The 18,726-nt window shown below is 39.2% G+C and overlaps 4 protein-coding genes across 14 annotated transcripts in view; all 4 read left to right on the top strand.

The window, feature by feature from the left end:
* LOC127413162 (putative protocadherin beta-18) overlaps positions 1-5,116 on the top strand; it is a 51,511-nt gene extending 46,395 nt beyond the window's left edge. Inside the window, exons 2-3 of the mRNA XM_051650043.1 lie at positions 1,189-2,047; positions 5,039-5,116. Coding sequence (XP_051506003.1) covers positions 1,189-2,047; positions 5,039-5,116 — 937 coding nt within the window. The remainder of the gene's footprint in view (positions 1-1,188; positions 2,048-5,038) is intronic.
* Positions 1-18,726, top strand: part of LOC127413209 (protocadherin beta-3-like) — a 51,218-nt gene that overhangs the window by 29,869 nt on the left and 2,623 nt on the right. Inside the window, exon 3 of one of the 5 annotated variants that reach the window (XM_051650138.1) lies at positions 16,650-16,793. The exons of 1 other annotated variant lie outside the window; for it this stretch is intronic. The gene's annotated coding sequence lies outside the window, so the exon portion shown is untranslated. Of the gene's footprint in view, positions 1-730; positions 854-6,518; positions 6,663-12,231; positions 12,355-16,649; positions 16,794-18,726 lie in introns of those variants that run through there. 3 more of the 5 variants (XM_051650142.1, XM_051650137.1, XM_051650144.1) reach the window with 3 other exon arrangements.
* Positions 5,321-8,800, top strand: LOC127413163 (protocadherin beta-16-like). Its single transcript, XM_051650044.1, has 2 exons — positions 5,321-7,835; positions 8,786-8,800. Exons 1-2 carry the CDS (start codon positions 5,424-5,426, stop codon positions 8,798-8,800), a joined length of 2,427 nt encoding a protein of 808 aa, XP_051506004.1. The 5' UTR covers positions 5,321-5,423.
* Positions 11,020-18,726, top strand: part of LOC127413200 (protocadherin gamma-A2-like) — a 144,557-nt gene continuing 136,850 nt past the window's right edge. For 2 of the 7 annotated variants that reach the window (XM_051650112.1, XM_051650109.1), the window contains exon 1: positions 11,020-11,789. In XM_051650112.1, the coding sequence (XP_051506072.1) occupies positions 11,123-11,789 (667 nt within the window). In that variant the 5' untranslated portion in view covers positions 11,020-11,122. Of the gene's footprint in view, positions 11,790-15,432; positions 17,967-18,726 lie in introns of those variants that run through there. The other 5 variants (XM_051650114.1, XM_051650110.1, XM_051650111.1 and 2 more) reach the window with 4 other exon arrangements.

The raw sequence follows: 18,726 nt of genomic DNA on the forward strand, positions 1-18,726 counted from the left end.
CATTGAGGATATCAACGACAATTCGCCATTATTCAAACAAAATCGTATCAAATTCGAAATAAGGGAATCAGCAGTCAAAGGATCTCGTTATTTATTAGATGAGGCCCACGATGCGGATATTGGTGTGAATTCAGTGCAGTCATATACATTACAAAACAATGAACACTTTCATTTAAATGTAGTTACGCGTGAAAATGGAAGAAAATATGGAGAGCTCGAGCTCAATAAAGAGTTGGATCGTGAGCAGCAAAAAGAGGTGACTTTAATTCTCACTGCGGTTGATGGTGGGACTCCACCGAGATCAGGTACTGTAGCCATACACGTCACTGTACTGGATGCTAATGATAATGCTCCAGTCTTTAGTCAGGCCGTCTATAAAGTCAGTCTGCCTGAAAATTCTCCTGTAGATATTGTAGTGGTTACTGTGAGTGCTACTGATGCTGACGAGGGACAAAATGGAGAAGTGACATATGAATTTGGTCATTTATCAGAAAGTCTCATGGAAATATTTTCTCTTGATGCAGTGTCTGGTGAGATTAAACTTACAGGACTCATTGATTATGAGGAGGAGAATTCAATCGAACTGCCTATTCAAGCTAAAGACGGTCAAGGATTAGCCAGTCATTCCACTGTATTGATAGATGTTGTTGATATCAATGATAACGCCCCTTTTTTAATACTTAATTCTCTGAACAGCCCCATTCCCGAGAATGCATCACCCGGTACAGAGGTTGGCATCATTAATGTGCAGGACAGAGACTCTGAGAATAACGGACAGGTGCGCTGCTCCATTCAGCAAAACGTCCCATTTAAACTCGTACCTTCAATCAAAAATTACTATTCTCTGGTGACCACAGGTGAATTAGACCGCGAGCTGGTGTCTGATTATAACATCACAATTACTGCTACTGATGAGGGCTCTCCGCCTTTATCTTCCACTAAGAATATTCACTTCACTGTAGCTGACGTGAATGATAACCCACCTGTATTTGAGGAGCAGAATTACAGAGCTAATGTGCAAGAAAATAACAAACCGGGCTCCTCTGTTTGTTCAGTATCAGCTACAGACCCGGACTGGAGACAGAATGGCACTGTAGTTTATTCTCTGTTGCCCTTTGATGTCAATGGCGCACCGGTGTCCTCCTTTTTATCCATCAACGGAGACACCGGGGTACTTCATGCCGTGAGGTCGTTTGATTACGAGCAGTTGAGAAGTTTCAAAGTGCTCGTGTTAGCCAGAGACAACGGTTCTCCTCCTCTGAGCAGTAACGTGACCGTGAGTGTCTTCATAACGGATGAGAATGACAACTCCCCTCAGATATTATACCCCTCTCCGGAAGGGAACTCCTTCATGACCGAGATGGTCCCCAGAGCTGCGCAGGCGGGCTCCCTGGTCTCCAAGGTGATCGCCGTGGACGCGGATTCTGGACAGAACGCGTGGCTCTCGTATCACATTATTAAAGCGACTGATCCGGGACTTTTCACTATCGGTGTCCACAGCGGAGAGATCAGGACGCAGCGGGACATTTCTGAATCTGACAGCATGAAACAGAACCTTATTGTCTCCGTGAGAGATAACGGACAGTCCTCTCTCTCAGCCACGTGCGCATTGTATTTACTTATATCAGATAATCTGGCTGAAGTTCCAGAACTGAAAGACATGTCTCATGACGAGAGCAGCTCCAAACTGACGTTTTATTTGATCATCGCGCTGGTGTCCGTTTCCACTTTCTTCCTCACCTTCCTCATCATCATCCTGGCCGTGAGGTTTTGTCGCAGGAGAAAGCCCAGACTGTTGTTTGATGGAGCTGTAGCCATTCCCAGCGCGTATCTCCCTCCAAATTACGCAGACGTGGAGGGCGCGGGAACTCTCCGCAGCACTTACAATTATGACGCATATCTGACCACGGGCTCGCGCACTAGTGACTTCAAGTTCATCAGATCTTATAATGAGGGCACGCTGACCTCTGACCTGACTCTGAAAAAGACTCCGTCCTCTGTGGATGATCTTGAAGGACTTGAGGCAGAAATGAGTGATTCGTTCCAGGTAAGAGTAATGATTTATTTCTGTTTGCATCGTTGTTATTTTTTTCTCGAACCTTCGGCATACATTTTAAATAATCGCTTTCCTTTTATATGACTTTATTTGACTCCGCTTTAACCCGGTTAATCCTAAAATTTTCCCAGCTGAGTGGGCACAACTATTTTACTCTTTAATAGCCCAGTGAAAGAAACTACGTCTTTAAATAAATAAATAAATAAAGTCCGATAAATATTAGCAGGTGGGAAAATACAGGGTAAGTGTGATACAGTAATTTTTCTCAGTTGCTCAACAGGACTCAAAAGAAAATTGCAAACAATAAAGTGACATTTTAATTATTTATTTTACTATCAAGCAGTTGTGGAGGGAAAGGGAAGGACATTTTTTTTTTTACTTTGTTTTATTTATTGTAACTACTTTGTAATCTGCAATGTTATAACGGGAGTCAGTCAGTAGCCTGTTCAATAATGGGTCATTATATTTTCCCACCGGTCACAATTGTGATCACGTACATGTTTACTTGTCCTGTGAGCATGATTTATATGATGCTCAGTAATAACAGACCCTTTAAACATTATATGTACAAAATATTGTAGTTATAAGTGTTCCATGACAGGTTTTATTTGCTTTCTTTTTTGTTTTTTGACAAAGACATAATCTTTATAGGTGCACAGTGGAATTAAATGGCTCTTGTCATGTGAGTATTTGTGCCACTCATATAAAAATTTCCACATGAAATCAAGACAGTCTGCACTGTCATTTACAGTTGACAATCTCTTTGTAAAATGCATCAACAAATCTTTTTACACCCTGCAAATTTCAAACTAAATTTCGGTCACAATTGTAACCAGTGGGATTAAATGGGCTCGTTTTCTAGTCAAGGAAAATATGGCTCATTAAATGCTTTCTTGAATAAGAAAAGCAATGACTTTTTTGTGGCTACATTCTTAAAAGTTGCATCTACATTGCAACGTATGCCAGATTTGTTATTATATTTACAGAAAATATATTTTTATGTGTTATTTTTACGACTTTTGTCTGCTTCATTCATTGCCCGTAGGTGTTAGTCTTTTGAGATTTTATTTATTTATTTATTTATTTTTTATCTTCATGTCTTTAAAGTTTTTTCCATCACTAGTTGATCATTTCTCCTAAAAGAGATCTATTCAGGCAACTTGTCAGTTGGGCTCTAAATACAAACACAACGGAACTTCTCGGCCTGTCAAGTAGACTTATCCTTCAGTTTGGTGATTATACACTTTTTCCTTGTGACATTATCAATTTTTTTAAGTCTTTTCCCCAGTAAGAAGCAAAATACCCTGATATTTCATATTCATTTTTGAACAACAGTTTGCTTCTATCAAATCAGTGGTGCTCTCTGTTACCTTAATATTTCTGTGGCAAAGTTATTGATGATTGATGTGATTTATAAGTACATTTCTTTTTGTTTTCAAAACAAACTACATTCATAAGATATAGGCTCGTTTTTCTTAGTAAAGAAACTACCTTATTTGTGGTTTCTTGAAAACAAAATATACATTTGTGCAGTACAAGTTGCCTTAGTTGTTGATTACATCTATTTACACACACACACCACACACACATATATATATATATATATTGTACAGTCTTACGATATTATGTTATGGCTAATTCATCACCTGTTGGTATTTGTCTTTTGAGTTTATCCTTGCTCTTTTCCTTAAGTTTATTTATTTATTTATTTATTTTTATCACTGGCTGATAGTTTTACTTAAAGAGATCTTTAGAGGCCTTTTTTCAAGTGGGTCTAAATACAAACAAAACAGAACTTGTCTCAACCTGTCAAAGAGCCTACTCATTTAGTTTTTGTTACATCCATTTTTTTTTTTTACATATATAATTGCCAACTGTTTAAAGTCTTTTGTAAACAAGAGAACTTAATATTTAATATCCATTTATGAACATTAGTTTGCATTTCGATATCGAGTCAGCGTTGCTCTCTCTGGTATTGGCTCAAGTTAATAATAGCCTAATATTAATTTACGGTTTATTTGATTAATATGTAGAGCATAGATTATTTTAGTTTTCGTTTTTTTCTCGTTTCATCGATAAATCATTTAAACTGAATTAAGTTGTAAATCTTTGTGAATGTTTATGAAAATGAATTTCCACTGTCAATGATTTTGAAGGGCTTGATGCAGAAAGTAGTGATTTGTTTAAGGTATGATTACTGATTTCTCTCTGGTTTGCACTATACTTAGGTATAGTGACTCTAAGGGCAGTGGTGGCTCAGCGGTTAAGGCTCTGGGGTACCAACCAGAAGGTTGGGGGTTCAAGCCCCAGCACTGCCAAGATGCCACTGTTGGGCCCTTGAGCAAGGCCCTTGACCCTGTCTGCTCCAGGGGTGCTGTATCATAGCTGACCCTGCACTGTGACCTCAGCCTGGCTGGGATGTGTGAAAAAAAGCGCTACCCTGTATATGTGCAAAAAAATATATAATGTGTGACAGTAATAATAATTAAGGCTTTCTTTATGTTATACATCACTTTTCCCCTCTGAATTCAAAACAAACAGCATTCACATGTAATAGGCTTGTAGCTCTTGTGGAAGAATTAGTTTTGTGTGTGTGTACTATGTTTATACTACATTGTGGGGACCAAATGTCCCCACAAGGATAGTAAAACCTGAGATCACCTACCTTTTGGGGCCCAACCAGCGGTCCCCACGGGGGAAATGGCTTATTAAACATACTAAATGATGTTTTTGTAAAATGTAAAAATGCAAAAAGTTTTATGTGAAGGTTAGGGGATAGAAATTGTCGTTAGATCTGTATAAAATCCATAAAGTGCATGGAAGTCTATGGAATGTCCCCACAATGATATAAAAACAAGTGTGTGTGTGTGTGTGTGTGTGTGTGTGTGTGTGTGTGTCAAGTTGCTGTCCATGGTTCTGCAACAGCAATGTTTCGAGCTGTTTGAGTTTGGCTTTCATGTTGTACTTCTGTGGCCTTTATAGGAATACTACAAAGCTATATTCTTACTCATGTCCAACCGTATGATAAGTTTAGCCTTTAACTGGCCCTTGACATTATAAGGTCTTTACATGTATATAATACATATTAATTCCACGTTCAGCTCAATTCTTTCAGAGAATTACATTTTATGCAGTTACTTACTTGAACTCTTTGTGTCGCTGTTCACCTGCAATATCATTGACAATACCACATTACTTCTCTCCACCCTGTTGATGATGTCATATACGGGGCTTCCAGCTCTTTTCATTGTAGAAATCGTCTAAACGGACGGAATATCGAATCCTCCTACCTTCTGTATCACGTTGTGGATTTATTCGTACAATTACATTTTCTCTTGCATGTTGTTTGTTTGTGCATATTTCTAGAATGAATTTCCAAAGCTTCTGGGTTGCTCATGAGATGTTTGGCCTTTTGTTCTTCGTGCTTATGGCGCACACCGCTTATGGAGACGTGAGCTATTCTTTTCCGGAGGAGATGAAACGCGGATCTGTGATTGGAAATATAGCAAAGGATCTCGGACTCGATGTGAACAGACTATCATCTCGAAAGGCTCGAATTGATACTGAAGGTAACAGAAAACGATACTGTGATATTAATCTGAATACTGGAGAACTGACAGTAGCGGAGAGGATCGACAGAGAGGAGATTTGTAATGAAGGGCTTTCATGTTCTCTTAATTTCGAATTGGTTCTAGAACACCCTCTAGAAATACATCGTGTTACAATACAAATTCAAGATATTAACGATAACACACCGACATTTCCTAAAGAAGAAATAAAGCTCGAGATAAGTGAGAATGCTGTTAAAGGTGCTCGGTTTCGCGTGAATGAGGCCCATGATGCGGACATAGGAAAGAATGGCGTACAAAGCTATTCGATAGAAAAGAATGGCCATTTTATTTTATCTGTAAACACAAAGGCGGACGGTGGTAAAAGATACTTGGAGTTAGTGCTAGAGAAAGAGTTGGATCGTGAGCAGCAAAAAGAGGTGACTTTAATTCTCACTGCGGTTGATGGTGGGACTCCACCGAGATCAGGTACTGTAGCCATACACGTCACTGTACTGGATGCTAATGATAATGCTCCAGTCTTTAGTCAGGCCGTCTATAAAGTCAGTCTGCCTGAAAATTCTCCTGTAGATACTGTAGTGGTTACTGTGAGTGCTACTGATGCTGACGAGGGACAAAATGGAAAAGTGACTTACGAGTTCAGCCGTATCTCTAAAATTGCAAAAGAGTTATTTGATCTAAATCAAAATAGTGGAGAGATTAACGTTAAAGGTCCTATTGATTTCGAGCAGGCGTTACGGTATGAAATGATTGTTGAGGGAAAGGATGAATCTGGACTTTCTACGGACACCAGAGTAATAATAGAAATTACAGATGTTAATGACAATGCCCCTATTATAGTAATTAAGTCGTTGAATAGCCCAGTTCCCGAGAATGCATCACCCGGTACAGAGGTTGGCATCATTAATGTGCAGGACAGAGACTCTGAGAATAACGGACAGGTGCGCTGCTCCATTCAGCAAAACGTCCCATTTAAACTCGTAGCTTCAATCAAAAATTACTATTCTCTGGTGACCACAGGTGAATTAGACCGCGAGCTGGTGTCTGATTATAACATCACAATTACTGCTACTGATGAGGGCTCTCCGCCTTTATCTTCCACTAAGAATATTCACTTCACTGTAGCTGACGTGAATGATAACCCACCTGTATTTGAGGAGCAGAATTACAGAGCTAATGTGCAAGAAAATAACAAACCGGGCTCCTCTGTTTGTTCAGTATCAGCTACAGACCCGGACTGGAGACAGAATGGCACTGTAGTTTATTCTCTGTTGCCCTCTGATGTCAATGGCGCACCGGTGTCCTCCTTTTTATCCATTAACGGAGACACCGGGGTCCTTCATGCCGTGAGGTCGTTTGATTACGAGCAGTTGAGAAGTTTCAAAGTGCTCGTGTTAGCCAGAGACAACGGGTCTCCTCCTCTGAGCAGTAACGTGACCGTGAGTGTCTTCATAACGGATGAGAATGACAACTCCCCTCAGATATTATACCCCTCTCCGGAAGGGAACTCCTTCATGACCGAGATGGTCCCCAAAGCTGCGCAGGCGGGCTCCCTGGTCTCCAAGGTGATCGCCGTGGACGCGGATTCTGGACAGAACGCGTGGCTCTCGTATCACATTATTAAAGCGACTGATCCGGGACTTTTCACTATCGGTGTCCACAGCGGAGAGATCAGGACGCAGCGGGACATTTCTGAATCTGACAGCATGAAACAGAACCTTATTGTCTCCGTGAGAGATAACGGACAGTCCTCTCTCTCAGCCACGTGCGCATTGTATTTACTTATATCAGATAATTTGGCTGAAGTTCCAGAACTGAAAGACATGTCTCATGACGAGAGCAGCTCCAAACTGACGTTTTATTTGATCATCGCGCTGGTGTCCGTTTCCACTTTCTTCCTCACCTTCCTCATCATCATCCTGGCCGTGAGGTTTTGTCGCAGGAGAAAGCCCAGACTGTTGTTTGATGGAGCTGTAGCCATTCCCAGCGCGTATCTCCCTCCAAATTACGCAGACGTGGAGGGCGCAGGAACTCTCCGCAGCACTTACAATTATGACGCATATCTGACCACGGGCTCGCGCACTAGTGACTTCAAATTCATCAGATCTTATAATGAGGGCACGCTGACCTCTGACCTGACTCTGAAAAAGACTCCGTCGTCTATTGATGATCTTGAAGGACTTGAGGCAGAAATGAGTGATTCGTTCCAGGTAAGAGTAATGATTTATTTCTGTTTGCATCGTTGTTATTTTTTTCTCGAACCTTCGGCATACATTTTAAATAATCGCTTTCCTTTTATATGACTGTATTTGACTCCGCTTTAACCCGGTTAATCCTAAAATTTTCCCAGCTGAGTGGGCACAACTATTTTACTCTTTAATAGCCCAGTGAAGGAAACTACGTCTTTAAATAAATAAATAAATAAAAAGTCCGATAAATATTAGCAGGTGGGAAAATACAGGGTAAGTGTGATACAGTAATTTTTCTCAGTTGCTCAATAGGACTCAATAGAAAATTGCAAACAATAAAGTGACATAATTTAATTATTTATTTTACTATCAAGCAGTCGTGGAGGGAAAGGGAAGGACAATTCTTTTTTTTTTTTTTTTTTTTTACTTTGTTTTATTTATTGTAACTACTTTGTAATCTGCAATGTTATAACGGGAGTCAGTCAGTAGCCTGTTCAATAATGGGTCATTATATTTTCCCACCGGTCACAACTGTGATCACGTACATGTTTACTTGTCCTGTGAGCATGATTTATATGATGCTCAGTAATAACAGACCCTTTAAACATTATATGTACAAAATATGGTAGTTATAAGTGTTCCATGACAGGTTTTATTTGCTTTCTTTTTTGTTTTTTGACAAAATGCATCAACAAATCTTTTTACACCCTGCAAATTTCAAACTAAATTTCGGTCACAATTGTAACCAGTGAGATTAAATGGGTGTGCTGGTAGGCTCGTTTTCTAGTCAAGGAAAATATGGCTCATTAAATGCTTTCTTGAATAAGAAAAGCAATGACTTTTTTGTGGCTACATTCTTAAAAGTTGCATCTACGTTGCAACGTATGCCAGATTTGTTATTATATTTACAGAAAATATATTTTTATGTGTTATTTTTATGACTTTTGTCTTGCTTCATTCATTGCCCGTAGGTGTTAGTCTTTTGAGATTTAAAAAAAAAAAAATTTTTTTTTTTTTTTTTCTTCGTGTCTTTAAAGTTTTTTCCATCACTAGTTGATCATTGCTCCTAAAAGAGATCTCTTCAGGCAACTTGTCAGTTGGGCTTTAAATACAAACACAACGGAACTTCTCGGCCTGTCAAGTAGACTTATCCTTCAGTTTGGTGATTATACACTTTTTCCTTGTGACATTATCAATTTTTTTAAGTCTTTTCCCCAGTAAGAAGCAAAATACCCTGATATTTCATATTCATTTTTGAACAACAGTTTGCTTCTATCAAATCAGTGGTGCTCTCTGTTACCTTAATATTTCTGTGGCAAAGTTATTGATGATTGATGTGATTTATAAGTACATTTCTTTTTGTTTTCAAAACAAACTACATTCATAAGATATAGGCTCGTTTTTCTTAGTAAAGAAACTACCTTATTTGTGGTTTCTTGAAAACAAAATATACATTTGTGCAGTACAAGTTGCCTTAGTTGTTGATTACATCTATTTACACACACACACACACACACACATATATATATATATATATTGTACAGTCTTACGATATTATGTTATGGCTAATTCATCACCTGTTGGTATTTGTCTTTTGAGTTTATCCTTGCTCTTTTCCTTAAGTTTATTTATTTATTTATTTATTTTTATCACTGGCTGATAGTTTTACTTAAAGAGATCTTTAGAGGCCTTTTTTCAAGTGGGTCTAAATACAAACAAAACAGAACTTGTCTCAACCTGTCAAAGAGCCTACTCATTTAGTTTTTGTTACATCCATTTTTTTTTTTTTACATATATAATTGCCAACTGTTTAAAGTCTTTTGTAAACAAGAGAACTTAATATTTAATATCCATTTATGAACATTAGTTTGCATTTCGATATCGAGTCAGCGTTGCTCTCTCTGGTATTGGCTCAAGTTAATAATAGCCTAATATTAATTTACGGTTTATTTGATTAATATGTAGAGCATAGATTATTTTAGTTTTCGTTTTTTTTCTCGTTTCATCGATAAATCATTTAAACTGAATTAAGTTGTAAATCTTTGTGAATGTTTATGAAAATGAATTTCCACTGTCAATGATTTTGAAGGGCTTGATGCAGAAAGTAGTGATTTGTTTAAGGTATGATTACTGATTTCTCTCTGGTTTGCACTATACTTAGGTATAGTGACTCTAAGGGCAGTGGTGGCTCAGCGGTTAAGGCTCTGGGATACCAACCAGAAGGTTGGGGGTTCAAGCCCCAGCACTGCCAAGATGCCACTGTTGGGCCCTTGAGCAAGGCCCTTGACCCTGTCTGCTCCAGGGGTGCTGTATCATAGCTGACCCTGCACTGTGACCTCAGCCTAGCTGGGATGTGTGAAAAAAAGAGCTACACTGTATATGTGCAAAAAAATATATAATGTGTGACAGTAATAATAATTAAGGCTTTCTTTATGTTATACATCACTTTTCCCCTCTGAATTCAAAACAAACAGCATTCACATGTAATAGGCTTGTAGCTCTTGTGGAAGAATTAGTTTTGTGTGTGTGTACTATGTTTATACTACATTGTGGGGACCAAATGTCCCCACAAGGATAGTAAAACCTGAGATCACCTACCTTTTGGGGCCCAACCAGCGGTCCCCACGGGGGAAATGGATTATTAAACATACTAAATGATGTTTTTGGAAAATGTAAAAATGCAAAAAGTTTTATGTGAAGGTTAGGGGATAGAAATTGTCGTTAGATCTGTATAAAATCCATAAAGTGCATGGAAGTCTATGGAATGTCCCCACAATGATATAAAAACAAGTGTGTGTGTGTGTGTGTGTGTGTGTGTGTGTGTGTGTGTGTGTGTGTCAAGTTGCTGTCCATGGTTCTGCAACAGCAATGTTTCGAGCTGTTTGAGTTTGGCTTTCATGTTGTACTTCTGTGGCCTTTATAGGAATACTACAAAGCTATATTCTTACTCATGTCCAACCGTATGATAAGTTTAGCCTTTAACTGGCCCTTGACATTATAAGGTCTTTACATGTATATAATACATATTAATTCCACGTTCAGCTCAATTCTTTCAGAGAATTACATTTTATGCAGTTACTTACTTGAACTCTTAGTGTCGCTGTTCACCTGCAATATCATTGACAATACCACATTACTTCTCTCCACCCTGTTGATGATGTCATATACGGGGCTTCCAGCTCTTTTCATTGTAGAAATCGTCTAAACGGACGGAATATCGAATCCTCCTACCTTCTGTATCACGTTGTGGATTTATTCTTACAATTACATTTTCTCTTGCATGTTGTTTGTTTGTGCATATTTCCAGAATGAATTTCCAAAGCTTCTGGGTTGCTCATGAGATGTTTGGCCTTTTGTTCTTCGTGCTTATGGCGCACACCGCTTATGGAGACGTGAGCTATTCTTTTCCGGAGGAGATGAAACGCGGATCTGTGATTGGAAATATAGCAAAGGATCTCGGGCTCGATGTGAACAGACTATCATCTCGAAAGGCTCGAATTGATACTGAAGGTAACAGAAAACGATACTGTGATATTAATCTGAATACTGGAGAACTGACAGTAGCGGAGAGGATCGACAGAGAGGAGATTTGTAATGAAGGGCTTTCATGTTCTCTTAATTTCGAATTGGTTCTAGAACACCCTCTAGAAATACATCGTGTTACAATACAAATTCAAGATATTAACGATAACACACCGACATTTCCTAAAGACGAAATAAAGCTCGAGATAAGTGAGAATGCTGATAAAGGTGCTCGGTTTCGCGTGAATGAGGCCCATGATGCGGACATAGGAAAGAATGGCGTACAAAGCTATTCGATAGAAAAGAATGGCCATTTTATTTTATCTGTAAACACAAAGGCGGACGGTGGTAAAAATATTGAGTTAGTGCTAGAGAAAGAGTTGGATCGTGAGCAGCAAAAAGAGGTGACTTTAATTCTCACTGCGGTTGATGGTGGGACTCCACCGAGATCAGGTACTGTAGCCATACACGTCACTGTACTGGATGCTAATGATAATGCTCCAGTCTTTAGTCAGGCCGTCTATAAAGTCAATCTGCCTGAAAATTCTCCTGTAGATACTGTAGTGGTTACTGTGAGTGCTACTGATGCTGACGAGGGACAAAATGGAAAAGTGACTTACGAGTTCAGCCGTATCTCTAGAAAGCTTGCAGAAGAGTTATTTGATCTAAATGCAAAATAGTGGAGAGATTAACGTTAAAGGTCCTCGTTGATTATCGAGCAGGCGAATTACAGTATCGAAATGCCATTGTTGAGCGAAAGGATGGATCTAGGACTTTCTACGGACAGTCCAGAGTAATAATAGAAATTACAGATGTTAATGACAATGCCCCTATTATAGTACACTTAAGTCGTTGAATAGCCCAGATTCCCGAGAATGCATCACCCGGTACAGAGGTTGGCATCATTAATGTGCAGGACAGAGACTCTGAGAATAACGGACAGGTGCGCTGCTCCATTCAGCAAAACGTCCCATTTAAACTCGTACCTTCAATCAAAAATTACTATTCTCTGGTGACCACAGGTGAATTAGACCGCGAGCTGGTGTCTGATTATAACATCACAATTACTGCTACTGATGAGGGCTCTCCGCCTTTATCTTCCACTAAGAATATTCACTTCACTGTAGCTGACGTGAATGATAACCCACCTGTATTTGAGGAGCAGAATTACAGAGCTAATGTGCAAGAAAATAACAAACCGGGCTCCTCTGTTTGTTCAGTATCAGCTACAGACCCGGACTGGAGACAGAATGGCACTGTAGTTTATTCTCTGTTGCCCTCTGATGTCAATGGCGCACCGGTGTCCTCCTTTTTATCCATTAACGGAGACACCGGGGTCCTTCATGCCGTGAGGTCGTTTGATTACGAGCAGTTGAGAAGTTTCAAAGTGCTCGTGTTAGCCAGAGACAACGGGTCTCCTCCTCTGAGCAGTAACGTGACCGTGAGTGTCTTCATAACGGATGAGAATGACAACTCCCCTCAGATATTATACCCCTCTCCGGAAGGGAACTCCTTCATGACCGAGATGGTCCCCAAAGCTGCGCAGGCGGGCTCCCTGGTCTCCAAGGTGATCGCCGTGGACGCGGATTCTGGACAGAACGCGTGGCTCTCGTATCACATTATTAAAGCGACTGATCCGGGACTTTTCACTATCGGTGTCCACAGCGGAGAGATCAGGACGCAGCGGGACATTTCTGAATCTGACAGCATGAAACAGAACCTTATTGTCTCCGTGAGAGATAACGGACAGTCCTCTCTCTCAGCCACGTGCGCATTGTATTTACTTATATCAGATAATTTGGCTGAAGTTCCAGAACTGAAAGACATGTCTCGTGACGAGAGCAGCTCCAAACTGACGTTTTATTTGATCATCGCGCTGGTGTCCGTTTCCACTTTCTTCCTCACCTTCCTCATCATCATCCTGGCCGTGAGGTTTTGTCGCAGGAGAAAGCCCAGACTGTTGTTTGATGGAGCTGTAGCCATTCCCAGCGCGTATCTCCCTCCAAATTACGCAGACGTGGAGGGCGCGGGAACTCTCCGCAGCACTTACAATTATGACGCATATCTGACCACGGGCTCGCGCACTAGTGACTTCAAGTTCGTCAGATCTTATAATGAGGGCACGCTGACCTCTGACCTGACTCTGAAAAAGACTCCGTCCTCTGTGGATGATCTTGAAGGGCTTGATGCGGAAATTGGTGATTCGTTTCAGGTAGGATTAATGATTCTCTACTTTTGCTTGATTTATAGTAGGACTTTAATGGGCTGATTTTAAGTGTGCGTTTTCATTTTCATTCTTTATTCTTGTTACAGGAAAAACCTATGATTCTACTATCATTGCTTTTCTTGTAGAATTGTAGAATTTTTCAACACTAATTTTAAGTTTTACTTTTTTTTTTAATGTAAATTTTTCGTTTTGCAAATATTATAGCTGATTGGTGGTTTGGTTTTGGTGACTTTGAACTGTATTTCCATGGCTTTTTTCATTGAAGTATTTCATGACTGGATAATACTTTTGATTTAAAATTGAAAACATATATATTCTTCAAGTTTTTAAGCAGTTTCTATTCATGTTTTAATATTAATTTGCTCTTCTATGCGGAGTCAGTTGTGCTCTCTATCTTGTACAATAAGTCTGGAGAAAACAATGCCAATTATTATTATTTTGCCATCCTCTGAACGAAAAGTTTTTAGTACTGAATAAGTTTGTAAAGAGTTTTAATGTTCCGTTCAATGTTTTAAATGTGCAGCACTTACAGTACACCGAGTAAATATTTGTATATGTTGGTATATGTCTCATCACTGTCACGACTGCTATGTTGCTCGGAACTGCACCCAAGAATTTCACACACCATTGCACTTGTGTATATGGCTGTGTGACAACAAAAGTGATTTGATTTGATTTGATTTGATTTGAGTAAAGTGAATGGAAATTTTTCCTGTTGCTGTCCATGGTGCTGTACAGACAAGTATACTCAATATATTCATTTTAATTTTATTTATTTATTTATTTATTTTTGGCTGCTCTCTTTAATGACTGAATGATTAAATTAATGATTTTAGCTCCGACATTTAATTATTTCAATATTTTCAATATTTTCAGGAGTTATAAATGAATTTGAATGTGTTTCCCTTTATATTAGAAAAACTTTGCATTCTTTGGTAATAGGTTCGTTTCTCTTGTTAAAGAAATAGATATGAGGCTCACTTAAGTAGATTTTGTAGAAAATTGTGAACATATTTAGAGGTGAATGAGGATACAGGAAAAGGAGCCAACATCCCATATTTTCGCCTTTCTTTATGATTCACTTATAAAGCTGTTTTTTATTCTTTACGATTTTGTCATTGACTAATACTTTTGATTGTTAGACATTACAGTCAAGTGAAGATATAAAAACAAGTTAAATAATAGTTCAGTAAGTTGCTCCCTTAGTTTTCCTTTGTAGCCTGAATTTTTTAATTTTTTATTACGTCCTTTTCATTTTCAATTATTTATTTATTTATTTATTTATTTATTTATTTTTAGGGAACATTTCTTAATGAGCAGGTTCATCGAGTCAGTGGTTCTTTTTGGTCACTTAAAGAGTTTAGCGAAATTATTCCTCTATCAAATCAGTCATTAAAATGTCATTCATATGTAAAGATTTGTAAACTCACGTCAGTAAACTACAAACATGAAACAGTCCAGTTTAATATCAGAGGAAATACCGTGGTTATTTTTCCTATTGCTGTTCATAGTGCTGTGCAGATCGTGTATCTGACTTGTTTGGGATTTTCCTCTTTATGTAATACAATTCTGTATCCAGTCGTGGCTTTTTGGATGTACATTACAGAAGTTATTGTGCATTTTCTGCTCTTCAAGTAGTAATACGTCACGGCAGGTCCTTGATACTGTTAATTCATTTTGTGAAAATCATTCCTGTTCGATCCAAGTTGCGTTAACATACTGTCAAATAAATGAGTGTTCTGCAGTTTCTTCATTTAACTCACTGTGTCGCTGTTCACCAGTAAAACCTTTAGATTTCATAATGAATTTACCTCCACCCTCTTCATGATGTCACTGCAGGGTCAGTCCATTCCAGCTCGCCTCGTTATAGAAAACGTCGATAGTGGCTCATTCTCTAATCTTTTGCATTTGTCTCATATTCTACATTTAGTCTGAAATGTAAGTTATATCTTTCGCATTCAATCTTTTATAACGTTGTTATTTTTGTGCTTCATATGGATTTGAAAAGCTTCTGGGTCGCTCATGAGATGTTTTGCCTTTTGTTCTTCGTGCTTATGGCGCACACCGCTTATGGAGACGTGAGCTATTCTTTTCCGGAGGAGATGAAACGCGGATCTGTGATTGGAAATATAGCAAAAGATCTCGGGCTTGATGTAAACAGACTATCATCTCGAAAGGCTCGCATTGATACTGAAGGAAACAGAAAACGATACTGTGATATTAATCTGAATACTGGAGAACTGACAGTAGCGGAGAGGATCGACAGAGAAAGTCTTTGTGGAAAGAAATCTTCATGCGTTATAAAACAGGAGCTCGTGCTGGAAAATCCTTTGGAGCTGCATCGCTTCATTCTCAACATTGAGGATATAAATGATAATTCACCACAGTTCACAGATAGTGTTATTAAATTCGAAATACAGGAATCAGCAGACAAAGGATCTCGTTATTTATTAGATGAGGCCCACGATGCGGATATTGGTGTGAATTCAGTGCAGTCATATATATTACAAAACAATGAACACTTTATTTTAAGTGTCCTTACGGGGTCAAATGGAAGAAAATACGGAGAGCTCGTTTTGAATAAAGAGTTGGATCGTGAGCAGCAAAAAGAGGTGTCTTTAATTCTCACTGCGGTTGATGGTGGGACTCCACCGAGATCAGGTACTGTAGCCATACACGTCACTGTACTGGATGCTAATGATAATGCTCCAGTCTTTAGTCAGGCCGTCTATAAAGTCAGTCTGCCTGAAAATTCTCCTGTAGATACTGTAGTGGTTACTGTGAGTGCTACTGATGCTGACGAGGGACAAAATGGAGAGGTGACATATGCTTTTGGCCATTTATCAGAAAGCTTGCGTGAATTATTTTCTCTTGATGCAGTGTCTGGTGAGATTAAACTTACAGGACTCATTGATTATGAGGAGGAGAATTCAGTCGAACTGCCGATTCAAGCTAAAGATGGTCAAGGGCTAGCAGGTCGGTCCACTGTTTTAATTGATGTTGTTGATTTCAATGATAACGCCCCTATAATAATACTTAAATCACTGAATAGTCCCATTCCCGAGAATGCATCACCCGGTACAGAGGTTGGCATCATTAATGTGCAGGACAGAGACTCTGAGAATAACGGACAGGTGCGCTGCTCCATTCAGCAAAACGTCCCATTTAAACTCGTAGCTTCAATCAAAAATTACTATTCTCTGGTGACCACAGGTGAATTAGACCGCGAGCTGGTGTCTGATTATAACATCACAATTACTGCTACTGATGAGGGCTCTCCGCCTTTATCTTCCACTAAGAATATTCACTTCACTGTAGCTGACGTGAATGATAACCCACCTGTATTTGAGGAGCAGAATTACAGAGCTAATGTGCAAGAAAATAACAAACCGGGCTCCTCTATTTGTTCAGTATCAGCTACAGACCCGGACTGGAGACAGAATGGCACTGTAGTTTATTCTCTGTTGCCCTCTGATGTCAATGGCGCACCGGTGTCCTCCTTTTTATCCATCAACGGAGACACCGGGGTCCTTCATGCCGTGAGGTCGTTTGATTACGAGCAGTTGAGAAGTTTCAAAGTGCTCGTGTTAGCCAGAGACAACGGGTCTCCTCCTCTGAGCAGTAACGTGACCGTGAGTGTCTTCATAACGGATGAGAATGACAACTCCCCTCAGATATTATACCCCTCTCCGGAAGGGAACTCCTTCATGACCGAGATGGTCCCCAAAGCTGCGCAGGCGGGCTCCCTGGTCTCCAAGGTGATCGCCGTGGACGCGGATTCTGGACAGAACGCGTGGCTCTCGTATCACATTATTAAAGCGACTGATCCGGGACTTTTCACTATCGGTGTCCACAGCGGAGAGATCAGGACGCAGCGGGACATTTCTGAATCTGACAGCATGAAACAGAACCTTATTGTCTCCGTGAGAGATAACGGACAGTCCTCTCTCTCAGCCACGTGCGCATTGTATTTACTTATATCAGATAATTTGGCTGAAGTTCCAGAACTGAAAGACATGTCTCATGACGAGAGCAGCTCCAAACTGACGTTTTATTTGATCATCGCGCTGGTGTCCGTTTCCACTTTCTTCCTCACCTTCCTCATCATCATCCTGGCCGTGAGGTTTTGTCGCAGGAGAAAGCCCAGACTGTTGTTTGATGGAGCTGTTGCCATTCCCAGCGCGTATCTCCCTCCAAATTACGCAGACGTGGAGGGCGCGGGAACTCTCCGCAGCACTTACAATTATGACGCATATCTGACCACTGGCTCGCGCACTAGTGACTTCAAGTTCGTCAGATCTTATAATGAGGGCACGCTGACCTCTGACCTGACTCTGAAAAAGACTCCGTCTTCTGTGGATGATCTTGAAGGGCTTGATGCAGAAATTAGTGATTCGTTCCAGGTAGGATTAATGATTCCTTACTGTTGACATTTTTTTCTTCATAAAATTTACATACATAAATGTTAATTCTCCGTAGCCTTTTATATTGCAAACAGACTCGTGTTTCTACTTAAAGATTCATACGGCTCATTTCAGTGTTTTTTAATTTTATTTATTATTATTATTATTATTATTATTATTATTATTATTATTATTATTATTTTAAAGTGAATATTTTTGTGGGTAGATGTGCATTCTTTAAAGTCGCCAGTGTTGTCAGGTACTTTGATTTATATATATATATATATATATATACACACACACACACACACACACAGGGTTGGGAGGGTTACTTGTGAAATGTATTCCACTACAGATTACAGAATACATGTTGTAAAATGTAATTTGTAATGTATTCTGTTAGATTACTCAAGGTCAGTAATGTAATCTAAATACTTTGGATTACTTCTTCAGCACTGGTAGATTTTTTCACTTGTTTTGACTATAAAAACTCTGCCAGTACAGTAAGACAAAATACACATGTTAAAAATACTTTCTCTGAAAAACCGAAATATCTTATGCAGTGTTGTTTCTAAAACAAGATAAATCAAATTGATCTTGTTTTAAGGTTTTTTTAATAGTTTTTACAGGAAAACAATACAAAAATTATTATCAAGAATATGATTTTTGCCCTAATATCAAAGGTATTACTAGAAAAAAGAAATTATGATCCAATATGAATTTTCTTGATATAAAAATATGATCGTGCTTGGTAACATGC

Source organism: Myxocyprinus asiaticus, chromosome 22, assembly GCF_019703515.2.
Source record: "Myxocyprinus asiaticus isolate MX2 ecotype Aquarium Trade chromosome 22, UBuf_Myxa_2, whole genome shotgun sequence".
NCBI lineage: Eukaryota > Metazoa > Chordata > Actinopteri > Cypriniformes > Catostomidae > Myxocyprinus > Myxocyprinus asiaticus.